Source organism: Anoplophora glabripennis, unplaced genomic scaffold, assembly GCF_000390285.2.
Source record: "Anoplophora glabripennis isolate ALB-LARVAE unplaced genomic scaffold, Agla_2.0 scaffold584, whole genome shotgun sequence".
In the NCBI taxonomy this organism is placed as follows: domain Eukaryota; kingdom Metazoa; phylum Arthropoda; class Insecta; order Coleoptera; family Cerambycidae; genus Anoplophora; species Anoplophora glabripennis.
This window is the reverse complement of record NW_019416664.1, coordinates 98,142-115,616: the sequence shown is the minus strand read 5'-3', so window position 1 is coordinate 115,616 and position 17,475 is coordinate 98,142. Positions and strand designations below refer to the sequence as shown.

Below are 17,475 nucleotides of genomic sequence, written 5' to 3'. Positions count from 1 at the left end.
ATTAATTAATTGCTAAACAATTCCTTCGATCTAGAAACTTTTTCCTTATGTATAAATGCCAACATGTTTCTCAAGTTACTGAAATTTATCAAAATACCTGTTAAAATTTGCCTTGTAGTTTTCTAAATGACATAATCTTAATAAAAAAGTGTAAATAACACACACAAAAGAAAAACATAACTGTAGACTATTTTTTGTTTGGAAAGAACGTTTACTACTTGCATTAAAGTTGTTTCCTAACCGTTATCTTTGTACATCTCTTATGTTTTGGTATTAGGACAATGTGAGTAAAATTGTAGTAATTGAGCGGTGCATAATTGCAGTAATAAAAAATTGGTGCATATCTTAGTGATACATGGAGAGCTTTGACAAAATACTGTGGCCGTAGAAAGAATGTATGCTACAGCAGGAAATTTTTGTAAACAAGCGTAATTTTAATTCAACGAGCTCATTGACTAAGGAGGTGGCAACATCAAACACTCACTGTGATATATCATGAATATATTCCTTCTCCTTTCCAGCACATGTTCACAGTCTTTTTTTAAGCAAATTCCGTATTTAGCTAGAGAGTCAGGAACTTCAATACAATTACATAGACAATTCTACTGTTTTATGTTGACAAGTTGGTACACTCAAATTTTTCATATCGAAATGATAAAATTGATAGTGTATTTGTCTCTACAGTTGGTAAAAATATAGTTCAAATACATTCCGTTAAAATAAAAGCGAAAAAAAAATAAATTTTACTTATATTCAATAATGTCACTATCACTTATCATGAAGAAGCCATAGAGTAGGTAACTCGGTATGTTACTTTAACCCAAATATCTACAATGTTTATAACCATTTTTAATGTAGTTAAGAAAAAAATGCTAATTTATTTTAATGTAAATTATAAGCCTTCAATATTGAAATAATTTACTTATCAAACTTACATTTAATGACCTCAGCTGGAGTAAATCTCCATCATCATCTTGTTCATTTTCAGATCCAGTATTAGTTTGGAGATCGCCACCTCCCAGTTCTTTGACACGATCGGCGTATCTCAGTGTGTTCAAGCTGTGTTCACATGAATTCACTCCGGGTGATATCATAGCAATCATACATGTTCGAGAATTTGATCCTACGAAGGAATCACGAAGAACTTGTGTTAATTTACTAACCCTAAATGGCAAGTGAGCTCCTTTGCGACCTAATGCTCGGATGCATTCTTTCAAAGCCAGAAGAGATTTGTTTATTTCAGCACCTTCCATTCCTGCAAATTAAGTTATTGATTATATTTCTCAATCAATAGATTCAATAATTTCAGAGATAAAGTACAATACAATGTTATATTTTAATTATAGAGGAATAGTAACGAATTTTAGGTAATGCCTGTTTAACACGTGAATATTTTTGTGTAATACTTCTGTACATGTCTGTTGCAAAAAATATTTTTCTGATATTTTAACATAACATGATTTGTTTTCTTTTCCATAACAGGTGTGTACCTGTAATGCAAAAATGGTAAATAGAACCTCTTTAAATCAGAAATTTATTGAAAATTGCTCACTTTTGATATAATGAATTAATAACACCATTGATTCAAAAAAGTAGAATTAATAAAACGCGACATTCTGTTTAAAATAACAATGTTGCTGTCAAGATACAGATAACTATTATATACAGGGTGTCCATTGATTGATAAAACAGCTGCTGTAAAAGAGTAAATAGAGACTTCAGGAATTGATCATGAAATATAATGTTCTATGATTTTAAATTTGTAAAATTCTGTAAACCTTGGTTAGTAGAATATTTAGAAAAGATTTTCATTGTGAGAAAATTTTCTTGCAGTTAAAAAATATAAATTTCTGAGATTAAAAAACTAAGTAAGTGTGCCCATGGATTTATTATCAAGAACAATTTAAACTCCTCTGTAAACAAAAAAATTATAATAAGAGAAGCACTCATAGATACTATTTAGAAAGATATTACTGTAGTTGAAGTGAATTCAAATGAATTGGAAGAATCTGTTTATAGAGAATCAGTACATTTGTTTCACAAACTGAATTCCAGAAGGTCCTATTTCAACAATTTATTTTTTGTTTTTTATATTCGGGGACACCCTGTATATGCAGTATGCACTTATATAAGGTAGCCAAAGATTATTTTATTTAACACGCCAATAATTACAACAAATCAGCAATTGTTCTTTATTTAGTATTTTTACACATACTAAAAAGAAAAAGAAATTTTAAATAAATAACCTTTTGTGGCAAAAAAAAACACTCAAGGGGTTATTTATTTCCAATTTCGTATTATTGAGATATATAATTTTTGCAATGCGGAATCAAATTCTGTGAATTATTCTCGAATTATTTATCGATTTGTTTTTGTTTTTAATTAATGCCAAAAATTTGACTATTTAACATAGGTACCTATGGGAAATACCCTTACAATCGAACTGCGGGTGAAAAAATGCAAATGGTAAGACAAAAAAAATATACATTTACCTGAATCATTAATTAATAGATGAAAGAAAAAAGTAGGTTACCGCACATTTCACAGAGAAATAAATTATTAAACATTAAAAATTTGTCGTTCGCTAAATAATAAACTCGAAGGAGTAACGGCAACAGCACAATAAAGTATGGATGAGGATAGGTGGCGGGAAATTTTAACAAATATTTTGATACTTGTCATTAGAAATGAATTACATTCAGCTTGTTTATTTGTATAATTCAATTTGGAATAATAAAATAAAATTGGAAATTTTCAAATGAAGCATGTTTTTTGAAATTATTTGTAAAGTAAATACAAGAAGTAAAAAATACAGCAGCATAATATAAACAATGAAATATTAATACTGTGTATCATAGCGCATATAACAATCTTATGCATTTTTAATATCATTTAACATTTAATATTTTAATAATTTCAGTATATTTTTGGCTGCAATAACATCGTATCACAGTAGATTACTACATATATCAAATTGTATTATACTTTCATAAATGCAATCGCTCTAAACCCAAAGAAACATTTGTATTCACAAAAGTGCATTATAGTAGTACCTATGCTACTTATGCATGTAAGTAAATCATATTTAAACTTTTCTTTCTAATCTTTACTAATCTTCAAAGTCAATTGCCCTGCATTTTCGAAAAAAGTTTAAATTTAAATATACTGTCAAATTTGCTCCATATGTCAGTTACAAAACATTTGGTTTTAATGTTAAGACTTAAATAAACGGTTGAGACCCAACCATCAAAATCGTAATTCAAAATCTGACCAATTGGCTAAACAGTTGACCGATCATGTGGCACAGCCTAACACTTTCCCTGATCCAACCATTTTTCTAATGCAGGCTAAGTGGCCAATAAATTAAATAAAAGTAATTTTGAAAAAAGAACAGAAATACATTTTGGGTATTTTATATTTATGTTAATATTCTTCAACTAGGTTGAAAAATCATGAAGAAAGTTAGTATACTAGCAGATCATATGAGTGAAATGATAGACTAGTTTCATTAGATAATGTAAATGTGAAATATCGACAAAAAATATTAAAAAGCTAATTCAAATTTTTGGTGCGGTATTTGTTCAGTTTTGCTCAAACATATATTTGATTTTTTAAGTTCTGTTTAATAAAAAGAAATTTATTGCTTTTTGGTTGTGTGTTTTTTACTTTGAATAATTAATGTCATGTTCATTATTGTGATCGTATTATGAATTATAATGGGAAAATATCTAATTACTAATTATTATCTGAGAAGTAAGTTATAAAAATAAAATATTAAATTTGAGTAAGCTGTAATATCAAATTTGTTACAGTTAAAACATAAATATAACTTACTTGTCTGTCGGTTTGCTGATGAAGTGTCTGCTCCTCTTTCATTCCCAGCCAAATCGATTAGTGAAAATTTACCATATATTTTAGACATATTGTTGTTCGATCGTAGGTAAATTTGAAAAACTGCGTGTGAACGAGAGGAATTGGAGTTGGCAAATGTCTGTCCAGATGTGCGTGCTTGATTTCCTTTTTGAATTAGTTTTAATACTTCGTCTGTGTTGCTAACGACTTTTTCAGTAAGACCTACTACCTGTACTTGTTGTTTACCGTCTTCTAATATTCTCAGTTTTGCTTTGTTGTTGAGTAAGTCAAACACCTTCCCAGAATATATTTCAAAGAAACTCGAAGAGACAACAAGGTTCAGAGGTCGATATTTTGGTGAATTTGCCAGTCTAAATACATCACCTGCTGCCATTGCATAAATACCCTTTTGGCAATCTTGAGTTTTGCCATTAAAGTCGCCACCCATAGTATGTGTTTTGCCTGATCCTGTTTGGCCGTATGCAAAACAAGTTGCAAAACCTCCCTCGAATATTGTTTTTATTAATGGTTGTGCGGTGTACCTAGAATGAAGTAATGGTAATTAAAACTATAGAATATGTACTAGAAAAGGATTACCTATACACCATTTCGTTTGAGCATGTTTCATCAAAAGCATAATCGAACCTAAAGAGTTGATTCTCCAGATATTTTGTTAGGTCCACTTTATTTTTTGGTTCGTGAACAATTAATTGGTTCTTACTTGGAATCGTAATTACATCTACTTCTTTCCTAGCTGCTTCCTTTTTGTTTAAAGGCCTCTTTCGAACACAAACTGTTATTAAATGATCTTCAATGGCGTCGTTCTCCGATAGTGGTTTAATATCTAAACCACGTCGATATTCCCTATAGGAAAATAAAAACAATTACTAGAAATTAACCTTATTCATTAGTCGTCTATTTCGAATAAATGTCGTTCACAGAAAAAAAAGAATTAATTGATAAATGAGGCACACTCTAGAACTGAAAACATGTATACAGTTGCATGTTGCAAAAATATCTGTAAGCTTATTTTTTTAAATTAATGAATTTCGATGATCCCCTAAACCCTGTATTTATTTTGGACTTAAATGCTGTGTTGCCAAGTGAGCTTTTAAAAGACATTTTGGTCACTAACAACTAACTGTACTATATAAAACAAATATAAACATTTAATATAGAGTACCCAAAATTATCTTCTAAATACCGATATTCTTATTAATTTTTTTTCTACTTTTCCGAATGGAACATATTCCATTCTCTGTATTTTGTATGTAGTAATGAAGACTTCGATTCTCTTTATTTTGATACCAAGCAGCAAGGTTTGATTATATTGAAAATACAGACTATAAAAAAAATACAAGAGAAAAACTATATAAATAAGCAAAATGAGTTGGCTATAACTGTAACAGTTGGAAATATCTGGAATATGGAGTATCAAAACAAGCTTTTATGTCTCAAAAATAAAAAATTTGTGCAGTGGTAGTATGGCAGTTGGGTGTTCCAGTAACGAAGAGATTACCAAAATATGAAATCAATGAACTTGGATCTATTATCCCAAGAATATCTGGGTTTATAGTTAAACACGAACCTGTTGAATTGGCAACTTTTCTGAGAAAGCAGAAGCAACACGTCTTACTAGAAAACTCATCTTTAACTGTTACTGATGCGTGACCCTTGAAGCAAAATAAAAACATGTATCAGTCTAAGCCGTCATTAAATATTAATTCGTATAAAAAGGTTATGCATTATTTGTAGGTTATGACTATTGTTCTGCATGTGATTGAGCTTCGAATGTGCTTCTATTGTTTGGTTTTTCACATGTTGCTTAGGATTCTCATTGCCCTATTTTTATAAAAAAGTTACTTAAAACATAATAATCATGAGAATGTAAATTCCAAAATCGAGTTCTGCGTCCGCCGAGTCAACTCAAAAAAGGAATATAAAAGATTTGAATATTTACTACCATAACATTGTGAAAAATTATTTTATTATGGACTTGATACAACATCTCTGAATTTCTTTAAGACATACCGTCAGCAAATAGTTATGCTAAATGATAAATCCTCACAGGCTGGGATTGTTTCTTCGGGGGTTCCTCAAGGCTCAGTTCTGGGTCCTCCTGTTTCTCATTTACACGGCTGACATTTTTAAGTCGGTAGATTACTCTTACGTCACACAGTTGTCTTTTTCCTTCAATAGTGACCTTATTATAGCTAACAATAATATTAACTCCGATCTTGAATCTATTTTGCATTTTTCTGAACGTAATAATTTAAAACTTAATTCTAGTAAATGTAATGTTATTTTCTTCACACCAGAACACATGAAAGTAAAAATGCAGAGAGAATTAAAATTGCATATTAATAATCAGCCCTTAAATTCTTTATTAGATGTAGTAAAAAATCTAGCGCTCCTCCTAGATTCTAAACTTCGATTTCGAGAACAAGTCTCTATTTTGGTAAATAAATGTTATATTGCTTTGAGGTTGCTTTACCAAAATGTAAGTATATTAAATTTTAAATTAAGAAAAAAAAAATGGTTCAATCACTTGTGTTGTCTATTTTAAATTACTGCAATATTGTATATTTTTCTTGTTTAGACAAAATCACTCAGTATCACCTTCAGAAAATTCAAAACAGCTGTTGTAGATGTTTTTTGCTTAAAAAAATATAATAGAATTTCTAAAAAGATTAGACAGTTGTGTTGGTTAAACATCAGTGATACTTTCACATTTCGTTTGTGTTTTTATAAATCAAATTTTACACACATCTTCCCCACCATATCTTGCCAACTCAAATAAACACTTTTCCTTGTAGATTTCTTTCATATTCTACATTTAGAGTATGGTTAAACTGCCTCTAAATAATTAATGATATTGATTATTAAAATCTACATATTGTTATTTTATTGTAACAATAATTTCTGGATTTTTAATAGATTTTTATTTTTACATTGCGAAAAATATTCCAGTTTTTTATTTGACTTGTCATACCCCCAAGTACCACTTAAAAGTAAATTTTATGGTAACAAAATGAAGAAAATTAAATACAAAAAAATTACAAAAAAATTAAATTGAAAATATTGACTAATGATGGAATACAATATATTACAGTGATAAAAAAACGTAAAAAATATGTTACATACACACTGTTAATTTAGAACAAAATTGACATTTGTAAAAAACGTCCATTAAAATGTTCTGTTTACTTACAATATCATGTTTAACAATTCCCAATGTGGATTTCCCGGGGCCATTTGTAAAAAAGCTTCTTTTTCCGCCTTTTCTTCAGCTTGTCGTTGCCGTCGTTCTTCTCGGTTTTTTTTCAGTTTCTCTACTTCTTTTACCACATTACTCCGTCGAGTATTCTAAATTAAATAAAAACCATAAAAATTATATATTTCTAATCAAAATCATTAAAAATGGAACTCAATTTCGCAATAGATTTTCTAGCGAACTACTAACCCTACAGAATATTCCAGATTTTGGGGAAAAAACTTATCGCTTCGTACTATACACTAAGTCAAAAAGTTTGGAAGCAGTGGGAGTATTCAATTAGTTCTGAAACTATTTTAAAATAGAATGGCAATTTATGAAAATCCTTTATTGAATAAGTTATAATAATATTTAAGCTACAAAATAAAAACAAATAATCATTTATTAAACAAGACTGTGTGTGGTTTGCCTGCCTATGTGCGAGTGTGTTGTGTGTGTGTCCGCGCCTGTCTGTGAGTGTGTGTTCGTCTGTGTGTGGGTGCGTGCAGGCCCTTGTGCTTGTGTGGGAAAATCAGATCAGTCGTTCACGAGAAAATCAACTTTGAAACTGGGGCCCACTTTTAGTTGTGTGTTAATTTTGTTGAAACACATATTTTTATTTAGAAAACTTCCAGTTAACTACACAACTATGCTAGCTAAAAACTAGAAAGAAAAATTTAACTTACAGTATAAATTTAAAAATTAATATTAAATGTGCTTGCTAATTCAGTATTTAATTTTCAATAATTTTTTGCTACAGTATACAGTATACTCGACGTTGCAGGGTAACGAAAAATGTTACGAAAAATTTGAAGTATGGAGTTCAAGCGGCATGGATTAAAGTGCATTTTGCACCAAAAATGAAAGATTTAGATATTTCGAAAATTGTATTGACGTCACGAAATCTTTTTTTTTTCCAGAAATATACCTTTATTTTCCATATTTAAAAAGAAACATACTTTTTCGATAAACTTTTATTTAAAAAAAATCTATTTTTATTAAAAAATTATGATCAAAAGTAAAAACAATAACTAGGACGTCAAAGTTACATTAGGTATAATAATAACTTTATGGAACATTCTCTGGAAAGTGTTTACAGACAGAGTTGTTAGCAGTTTTCAGTGTTTTTTCGATTATTTGTAACAATGCTATCACAGCAAAAAAAGTTGATATGTTATGGAGAAGCACAGAAAAATTCTAGAAGAGCTGTTCAGTTGTATAGGGAAAGATTTCTGACTGTCATGTCTCTGACTACAAAATATTTGTCAGGCTAGAACAATGACAACCTATGACAAAATGAAAATGCATTTTTGAATCGAAAGGGAAAATCAATAAGAAAAAGGGTTTAAGATAAGTATACTACTGCACAAGTGGTTAATATTTTGAGAACCACCCGCAAAACTTAATAAGGCAAGCTAGTCACGAGTTAAATTTGAAAACATCTTCGATTCGCCAGATATTAAAAGCTAATGGTTACCACGATTTTAAAACACATAACTTGAAATATTTATCTGAAATTCATCTAGAAAAAAGATTGAGTTTTCTTAAATGAATCATGGTAGCTGCTGTTTCTGATCGATGAATATTTCATCATATTCTTTGTACGGATAAAAGCCGTTTTGTAAGTAATGGTTTACCAAATAAAAAAATGAACATTATTGGCCCATTGAGAAACCATACTTTGTTCATCCTATACAAAATCAAGGACATTTTGGTGTGGATGTGTGTGGTGTGGTGTGGTGTCAATAGATGTCATTTGATAGAACCATACTTTTATGAAGTTGAATAGTATAGAATACTTGCGTTTCTTGCAAGAAGAACTCCCAGCACTTCTCGAAAACATACCTTTGCAGTTGAGAAGGAGTTTGTGGTTTCAGCACGATGGAGCCCCACCCCATAAAGCGTTTATTGTGCAGGATTATTTAAATACTGTTTTCGAGGGACAATGGATTGGAATAAATGGACCCATAAAATGGCCTAGAAAATCTAGCGACATGACTTCTTTGGACTTTTTTTATGAGGTTTCCTTAAGCATAAAGTCTATAAAAGTATGTCACGTAATATAGAACATGTAAAAGAAAAAATTCAAAATGCCTGTGAAGAGCTTACTCCTAATATGCCGAGGAACGCAATTATAAAAGAAGTTAGGCATCGGTTAGATTTATGTTTAGTTGCAGGGGGTGGACATATAGAAATATATTACAATAATTTTGGTTATATATGTAAAATACTTCTTGTTTTTTGTTCTACTTTTATTGTTTCTGTTTTCTTTGCGATTAATTAAAGCCATGTTTAGTATTTGATATTACTATTTCAAGGACTTCTGGCAACTTGCATCATTAACAGTGTCCTAGCAAGCCTTGTATGAAAGCTTTCAAAGGCCTCCTACTATTAACGAAGCAGTAAATTCTAAAATAATTATTACAAATCATTTGTAATTATTATTTATACTTCTGGTCATAACTTTTTAATGAAAATAGATGGAGAAAAATTTTTAAATAAAAGTTTATCGGAAAAATATGTTCTATTTAAATATGGAAAAATACAGGTATTTTCGTGGAAAAAAATATTTCATGACGTCAACACAATTTTCGAAATATCTAAAACTTTAATTTGTGGTGCAAAATGCTGCTTAAACTCCATACTTCAAATTTTCAGTAACATATTTCGTTACCCTGTAATATCATTAATTAGTGCAATGGCTGGCGACAGACAAAGCTGTATTTACGAATAGAACCGGCGTGCGTGACAATCACAACACACGTCTGAGGAAGGAAAATCTCACAAGCAGTAAGACAACACTGACCAGTCAGCACTGTTTTTCTTTACACCTTTGAGCAGAATTTATCAAGGATTGTTTAATTGGTCCAATTATTTTACCAAATAAAAAATAATGTGGATTTTGTACAATGGAAAGCCTCTTCATTTCCACTTAGGTGCATGGTGTGTTAAATTATATAAGGTGAACTCAATCTAATATTTTTGTGAAAGTATCTAAACAATGTCCATCAGACGGGGATCGAAACCCTGGATACTTTGTGTGATCACATTATGACAGCTACTAACACTTTATGCATACAGGAGCAACAAGAGAAACAAATATTTATTAGTGCATCAAAATTAGATCTGTTGTGCACAAATGTACTTGGTGAACAAAATTTCAAATATCTGTCATAAATAGAGCAGGTATATAAACTCCCTATTATAATGTTAAAGAGGAATGGTTTCTTATAAAAAAAAAATTAGTGTTGTATGACCCATAGAGATTTTCTGAGGTTTTGTTTTCGGAATATGGATACACAGTACAGTGTGTTTAAGTTATGAATCAAAAATACAAAAATTTGCGTGAAATGCCTTTTGCATTTATTAGTTAATCAATTCCATTTTATGGTTTTGATTTTTTAAATTAGTGTCAACAGGAAATTTAAAAGTTTTTTGAGGGAAAATTACTATATTTCTGAAAAATAAGGCAGAAAACAAAAAATTTCTATTGCAGTTAATTTATGGAGGACACTGTAAAATATTGGGTATTAAAATTACAAAAGCAACTGATATTATTTCCTAAATTATCTATAGACATGAAGTTTAAAAAAATAAAATTTTCAACAAAACTGTACAATGAAAACAATAGTTGGCCATGATCTAGTTCTAATTAAAAACAGGATGTTCTTATGCTTCCTATAAATATATATGTTGTCACATTTATTCCAGAAAGTCAGAAAGTTATAGCCATTCCTCTTTTTCCAAATATAAAGGCATGATGTAGAGATGGCTATGACTACAAATAAATACACTACTCAAAAATTTGGTGTCACTGTCTGTGAAGAAACATAAACTTATTGAATGCAATTGTTTTAGAGGCAATAGAGAACAAGTTGGTTATGATTTTATAATATCTAATAATTTTGTTTTACTTTCAATTAAATAAATATGCTTGATCTCTGGTGATACGTTATATAAAAGCAGAGCACCCAATTTTTTAATAAGATTATTTTTGCCCACAACTACATGAATGTTTTTTTTTTCCTGTATATGTTTGCTTTTACTGATGCCCTCCTTTTTTAACTTTCAATTCAATTATGTTTTCATATCTTTCAATTTTCCCGCTAAATCAGTGATAGGTAACAGATTAGAATTAAAATTAAAAAAAAATCTAGTTTTTTTTAGGTTACATAGAAAACTTGTGTCCCATCTTTGTAATTGTGATATATTAAAAAAAAATCAATTTGTTGGATTTATAGATAAAGAGAAATCAGTTTTTGCTTTGATATACTTACCTGTACTGTGTTCGTTTTACTAGTTGGTATACTACTTTCTTTCACTATTGACTCATTAGTTGGTATAACATGACCATTATTAGAGGTCTGTGTAATTCGAGATTGATGAGCTGATCGTGCAACCATATTTGCTATTGATTGCCTGGTTGGATTCTGGAGCAAAAAAAAATATGTATTAATATATCCAAACTATTATCTGCATATTTCATATGCATGGCAAATAAAATGGCTTATAACTCATAACATAACATAACATAACATAAACTTTGTTCCTCCTTGCAGAATTAAAAATTTTCCTAGAGAAAATAAAAATATACATTTAACTGCTGTAAGTTCTGAATATAATCAAAAGTAAAGAAATATTAGATCAGTTACGTGTTAATAAATTTTTTACGCAATGTAAAATTTGAAGATTTAAAATGTTTCTATAATGTAATCGTCTTTATGTAGTTATCAGAAATTGCTATGCTATAGATCTAAATCTCTAAAGTATAATTAATTGAGGAGTACGATTAATTCAAAAAGAGATTGATGATATGGCAAATTCATATACATTTTGTTGTATTCTTACACCAAATATTTTTTTGCCTAAGGTTTAATATTTTTAAGATTTAAACATATCAAATAAATTATATCTATTATATCTTCATAAAATTCTGTTCTGTGTATTATGTTTATTTTTTGAATTATGCTGTTAAAAGTTCTTGAAAAAAATACTTTTTCTCTAATATTTTCCAAATCCACATCTTTGATGGTAAAGACGTATTTTATAAAAGTATTTTCAATTATTCAGTTTCAGTGTCGTAGAAAAAAAACGCCATTGGCGCTGACCTTTATTAAAAAAAAAATTGATACACCACTGTAAAATAGAAATTAAATATAAAATTTTATAAAAATAGACCTTAAATTTGAAGAGAATTTAAAAAAATGCAATAACATATAGTGTCCCATTTGAAAAAATTAAACAAAGCACAACTAGGATAAACGAAATAGTAAAGAAATTTTAAAATTAACAGAAATATAATTTATGCAACTTACATATTTGGGACATTTACTATCATTATTAAAGTTACCTATATAATTCCGGACATGTATATGTATATCACCCTCTAAATTTTTTATAGTAACATTTTTTTTGTTCCCTCATAATAATCCATAATATATAATATCCATTAATCATAATATCCAATCCATAATAATATCTATTCATAACAAAAAAGTTTAAAATATTGAAAATAAAAAAAACTGACTTTTACTGTCATTGCATAAAATATTGACTTTACTAACCAGACTTCACCCCTTCACCCTTAAAATATACATTTCTACCGTCAAAAACATTCCATAATATTTCAATGATGGATCATTACTGCGATTGGATCATATTTGAGAAGTATTTTTATTTCAGATCACATTTATTCGATAATAGGATATATCTGAATTTAGTATATAAGTGACTGATAAGATATATCCAATCACAATACTCATTTTTTCTAGTACAATAAAGTGTCACACAAAACCAAAATTATCAAGTTAATACAAATTTAAACTACATATTATTTTATGAAAATAATAGAAGTTAGAAATGTATGAACAAATATATGTAATTCCAGAAAAACAAAGTAGGCTAGACAACAACGGAAAAAATTGTATTTATAAGTTGTATTATATAAATATGTACAGGTATATACACCATATACCAATGAAATAAACATCAAAGGAATTTTTTTTATAATCTATTTGGATCTATTTGGAAAAATTGGATTTTGATTTGATTTAGCAACTGCTTACGAAGTGCCATTAAATGACTACACATTTTCAGTGATCAAATTTTAAAAAAGAAAAGTTGTTTATTTTTAGTTATCTAGTAAAATTTTTAACTTAACATTAAACAAGCCTCTATAGAATTTTTCATGTTTACTACTGTCGTGTAAAATAAGTTTTTGCGCGTAAATATCGCTTTAGACATATTTTTTCAATTGATTTTTTAATCGATTTATTGAAACCTGATAAACTTTGCATCATGCTGGTCGGTTTTTATAACATTTTAGTTCACCATAAAAAAATATCTAAAACTACATTTAGCCTCATTTAAGTGTTAAATATAAATAATTCTATAGATTTGTTTATATTCCTTTAAATGAAAATTGTCCTCTTAATTTTTTTTTTTACTAAAAGTCGAAAACATAAGTATAAAAATTAAAAATAAACAACTTTTTCCTTTGACGTTTTTCGAAACTGAAAAAAATTAAAATTTTGGCATTATTTTGAACAGATATACAGGGTGTCCGTAAATTTCACCGACAACGTTTGACTGGCTATTCACGACGATAAATAAATACGATCTACGAAAAAAAAGTTTAATACAAAATTTTTGGTGTTTGAGTTACAGGCCTTCAAAGTTGTCAAAAATAAAACTAATTTAATTAATAACATCGCGTTAAAATTTGGCACATTTATTTTAATTATTATGGCGTATTATTCCTAAACCTTTAGTTAAATCGACATACTGGGTGGTGCTTTATTCCGGCTACCTCCTCCTTTTAGTGGTCAAAACTTTTACAGTGATCGTATTTTTTTTAAACGGGTAGCAACATTGGAAAGGAAGTTTTATTTTTAAAAAAGTTGTCTCTTGAGAAAATCACCTACAGAAAACCATTCTTGAGAAAAATGGCATTGTTTTCAGGTCTGTATATTTTTGTATGCGTAGTAGTGTCACGGATTTAAAGCTTTAAGTTCAATAGGCGATGAAAACAAAATGTTGATTGCTGTGGCTATCAGGTAATGTCATTATTGTCATTTATTCTAAGTGACAGCGTATTGATTCTACTTTTATTCAAATATTAATTGATTTTGCTAGTTTTTTAAATTCGATCCATTAGTTTATTTAGGAAGAAGTTTTTTATTAATATAGTTTTATTAAACATGGAATATTCATTCAATGAGCTTGCCGACGTGCATTTAATATTAGGAGGGCGCAGGATAAACTATCGAGCTGCTGCAATATGGTACAGTGAAAGATTCCGGAATCGTCGAACACCTCACTATCGCTTCGATTAACAGAAGATTACGAGATTCCTTTAGAAAACATAATGTAAAGGCCAATTGTCCTCGTCAGTTGCCACCCGAAGTACAAGAAGAAATTCTTAATGTTACCGAAAATGAGTCAAGAAGTGTCTGCAGTGTATCAATACAATTACATGCATGTAAAACTAATGTTTACAGAACTTTAAAACAGCAACTTCTTCGACCATTTTATTTAGCTCCTGCTCAAGAACTTGAAAATTTAGATCCCAAAGTACGTTTACAATTTTGCCGCTGGTCGGTGAATGGCTTCGCAGAAGATAATAATTTGCTTCAAAAATTATTTTTTACCGACGAATCTTGTTTTACAAGGAAGGAGTTGTAAATTTTCGTAATTTGCATGTGCGGAGTGACGAGAATCCTAAAGAAATAATGACATTACCTGACAGCCACAGCAATGAACATTTTGTTTTCATCGCCTACTGAATCCAAAGTTTTCCCTGACAAACCGAAACATATAGACTTGCAAATACTATTTCTCTCAAGAATGGTTTTCTGTAGGCGATTTTCTCAAGAAACAACTTTTTTTTTAAATAAAACGGCCTTTTCAATGATGCTGTCCGTTTAAAAAAAATATGACCACTGCAAAAGTTTTGGCCGCTAAAAGGGGGGAGGTAACCGGAGAAAACTACCACCCAGTATATCGATTTGACTAAGGTTTTAAGAAATAATACGCCATAATATTCCAAATAAATGTTCCAAATTTTAACGCGATCTGTAAAAGGGTTATGAAGTTATTAATTAAATTAGTTTTATTTTTGACAACTTTGAACTCAAAAACCAAACATTTTTTATTTAACTTTTTTTCGTAGCTCGTATTTATTTATTGTCCTGAATATGCAGTCAAACGTTGTCGGTGTTTGCGGACACCCTGTATATAAAATTATATGATTATTTTTATGCACGGCATTAAATAACATTTTTTTAATAAAAATTAATAGAAAATTTTTCCATATGATGCTTATTGCATTAGTGACAGTATGTATGTATATCAACGGGTCGACAGTTTTGCGAGCCGCGCCATAAAAATGTCGGTTATCATAACAGATATAAGTCGGTGAAATTATTGCGAATTTGTGGAATCTGATGACGAATAACATGCCGAAGAGAAAGGACCACGCACCAAATCAATGGAAAATGGATCACCGTCAAACTGGCTGAAATCATTCTTTAAATGCGCGTCTACTGCTTATGACTGAAACAAGAGTTTTGTGTCTTTCACAAAGACGCTTTTTATACCAATCAACTGACTTGCCGTAAAAGTATGATGTTTCATATATTTAAAACTAGCCATTTCTGAATTTCATGACAAGAGAACTTTTGTTCAGTAGGCTAAAAAGCTGTAACAATGAAAAAGAAAAAATCCCATATGAATCATTCTGAGTTGACCTTCAAATGATCTCTGACCTTGACTAGTGTCAGATCCAAAATCACGTTAAGGTGACTCACCCTAACCCAACACCTTTCACATACATATAATATGACTTCTTTTACATAGAAGCGTCTTCTACCAATCAACTAACTTGCCGTCTAGTCTTAAACGTAACTTCGCATGACCTTTGACCATCTATATCTCGCAAACTAGCCATTTCTGGACTTTATAACCATGAGGCCTTTTTATACAATATCATTTCAGCCAGTTTGACGGGGATTCATTTTCCATTGATTTGGTGCGTGGTCCTTTTACTCTTTTTTCGTTTTGAAATTATCAATGAAACTGAAAATTTTGATTTTTGTTTTTATTTTCTAAACTCAGATATTGTTTGTACAGGATTTAAATATGTAGTCGTATTAGTTGTGGAACATTCTCGTCTCAATTAATTTTTTTGATTAGGATGATCTGTTACATGTTATGGATCGTTTTTTATTTTTGTTAAAATACCAAATTCTCCATTTTTACAGTGTTTTGAAAACAAAACATCAAACAAATACGTACTCCGAACAAAATTTTGACAGTTCATTTACACTTTGTTTGCAAAATACTCTTCGGAAATTTGATATTTCAGCAGAAACAAAAAAACAAACCATATCGTATAACACATGGCGTAATTAGAAAAAATTAGCCGAACTAAAAAATTCTAAAATCGAATACAATAAAATTTGAATGTTTGTCATGAATGCGCCACAGTTAATACATTTTTTTTTCGATTAAAAAATAAAAACGAAAATCAAAACTTTGATTTTGATTGATAACTTCAAAGCGACCAAATTTCTCTTGGGCATGTTATTTCTTAATATAACCGAAATTTCCTGGCAAAACGGTCACTCGGCATGTGCGTATATGCAACAATATAATAATAATGAAACATTTAGATATACAAAAAATACCGATAAAGTCGCAGTCTCAGAAGACAGCTGATTGCTATTAAAGTCGTCGTCGCTTTCATCTATTTTTTGACTATAACGACCAGACTGCGCCATAGCCATACTTGTGTCTTCTTCAGAGGAACCAGATGAATCCTTTAATGCAGCATTAAAAGAAGAAATAAATAATTAGAGATCTCAATGACAAAAAAATTATATTTAATACAAATCATAATATATGCAAGGATGAAATAAGATATGTATGTACTTACAATTTTTTTTAATAAACGTAGAATATTATTTTTTAAAGCTCATTTTTGTGTTAATGGTCATTAATTAGACCGAAACAAATAGTCTTTGCTGTATTGAAATAATAAACACATTCACATTTTTTTAAGAAATAGTACAAACTAAAAAAATTCTGAAATTATAGTTATAAAAATATTTAAATTATTAGAAAATTTCGATTAAAAGTGTAATTATTTTTTCATATGTTAGACTATTTGTTTTGGTTCAATCAAAATCAGCTTTATAAAAAATTAAAATATCTAGGTATTTAAAAAATATATATTTAATTTTCTCAAATCCTTTCAAATTTTATGACCACATAGACACGGGTCATAAAATTTAAAAACTACAATACAATTTTTATTATTTTTCAAATAACGCCATTCTGGCAGATATAGAAAATAATGCGATCTTTTGTCG

General features: G+C 29.4%; 1 protein-coding gene across 1 annotated transcript in view; it reads right to left on the bottom strand.

Moving 5' to 3' along the window:
• LOC108912679 (kinesin-like protein Klp10A) overlaps positions 1-17,475 on the bottom strand; it is a 92,973-nt gene that overhangs the window by 8,034 nt on the left and 67,464 nt on the right. Inside the window, exons 3-7 of the mRNA XM_018717996.1 lie at positions 11,383-11,535; positions 7,064-7,218; positions 4,450-4,716; positions 3,835-4,394; positions 936-1,255 (exon numbers count right to left, since the gene is read on the bottom strand). Of these exons, the coding sequence (XP_018573512.1) occupies positions 936-1,255; positions 3,835-4,394; positions 4,450-4,716; positions 7,064-7,218; positions 11,383-11,535 (1,455 nt within the window). The remainder of the gene's footprint in view (positions 1-935; positions 1,256-3,834; positions 4,395-4,449; positions 4,717-7,063; positions 7,219-11,382; positions 11,536-17,475) is intronic.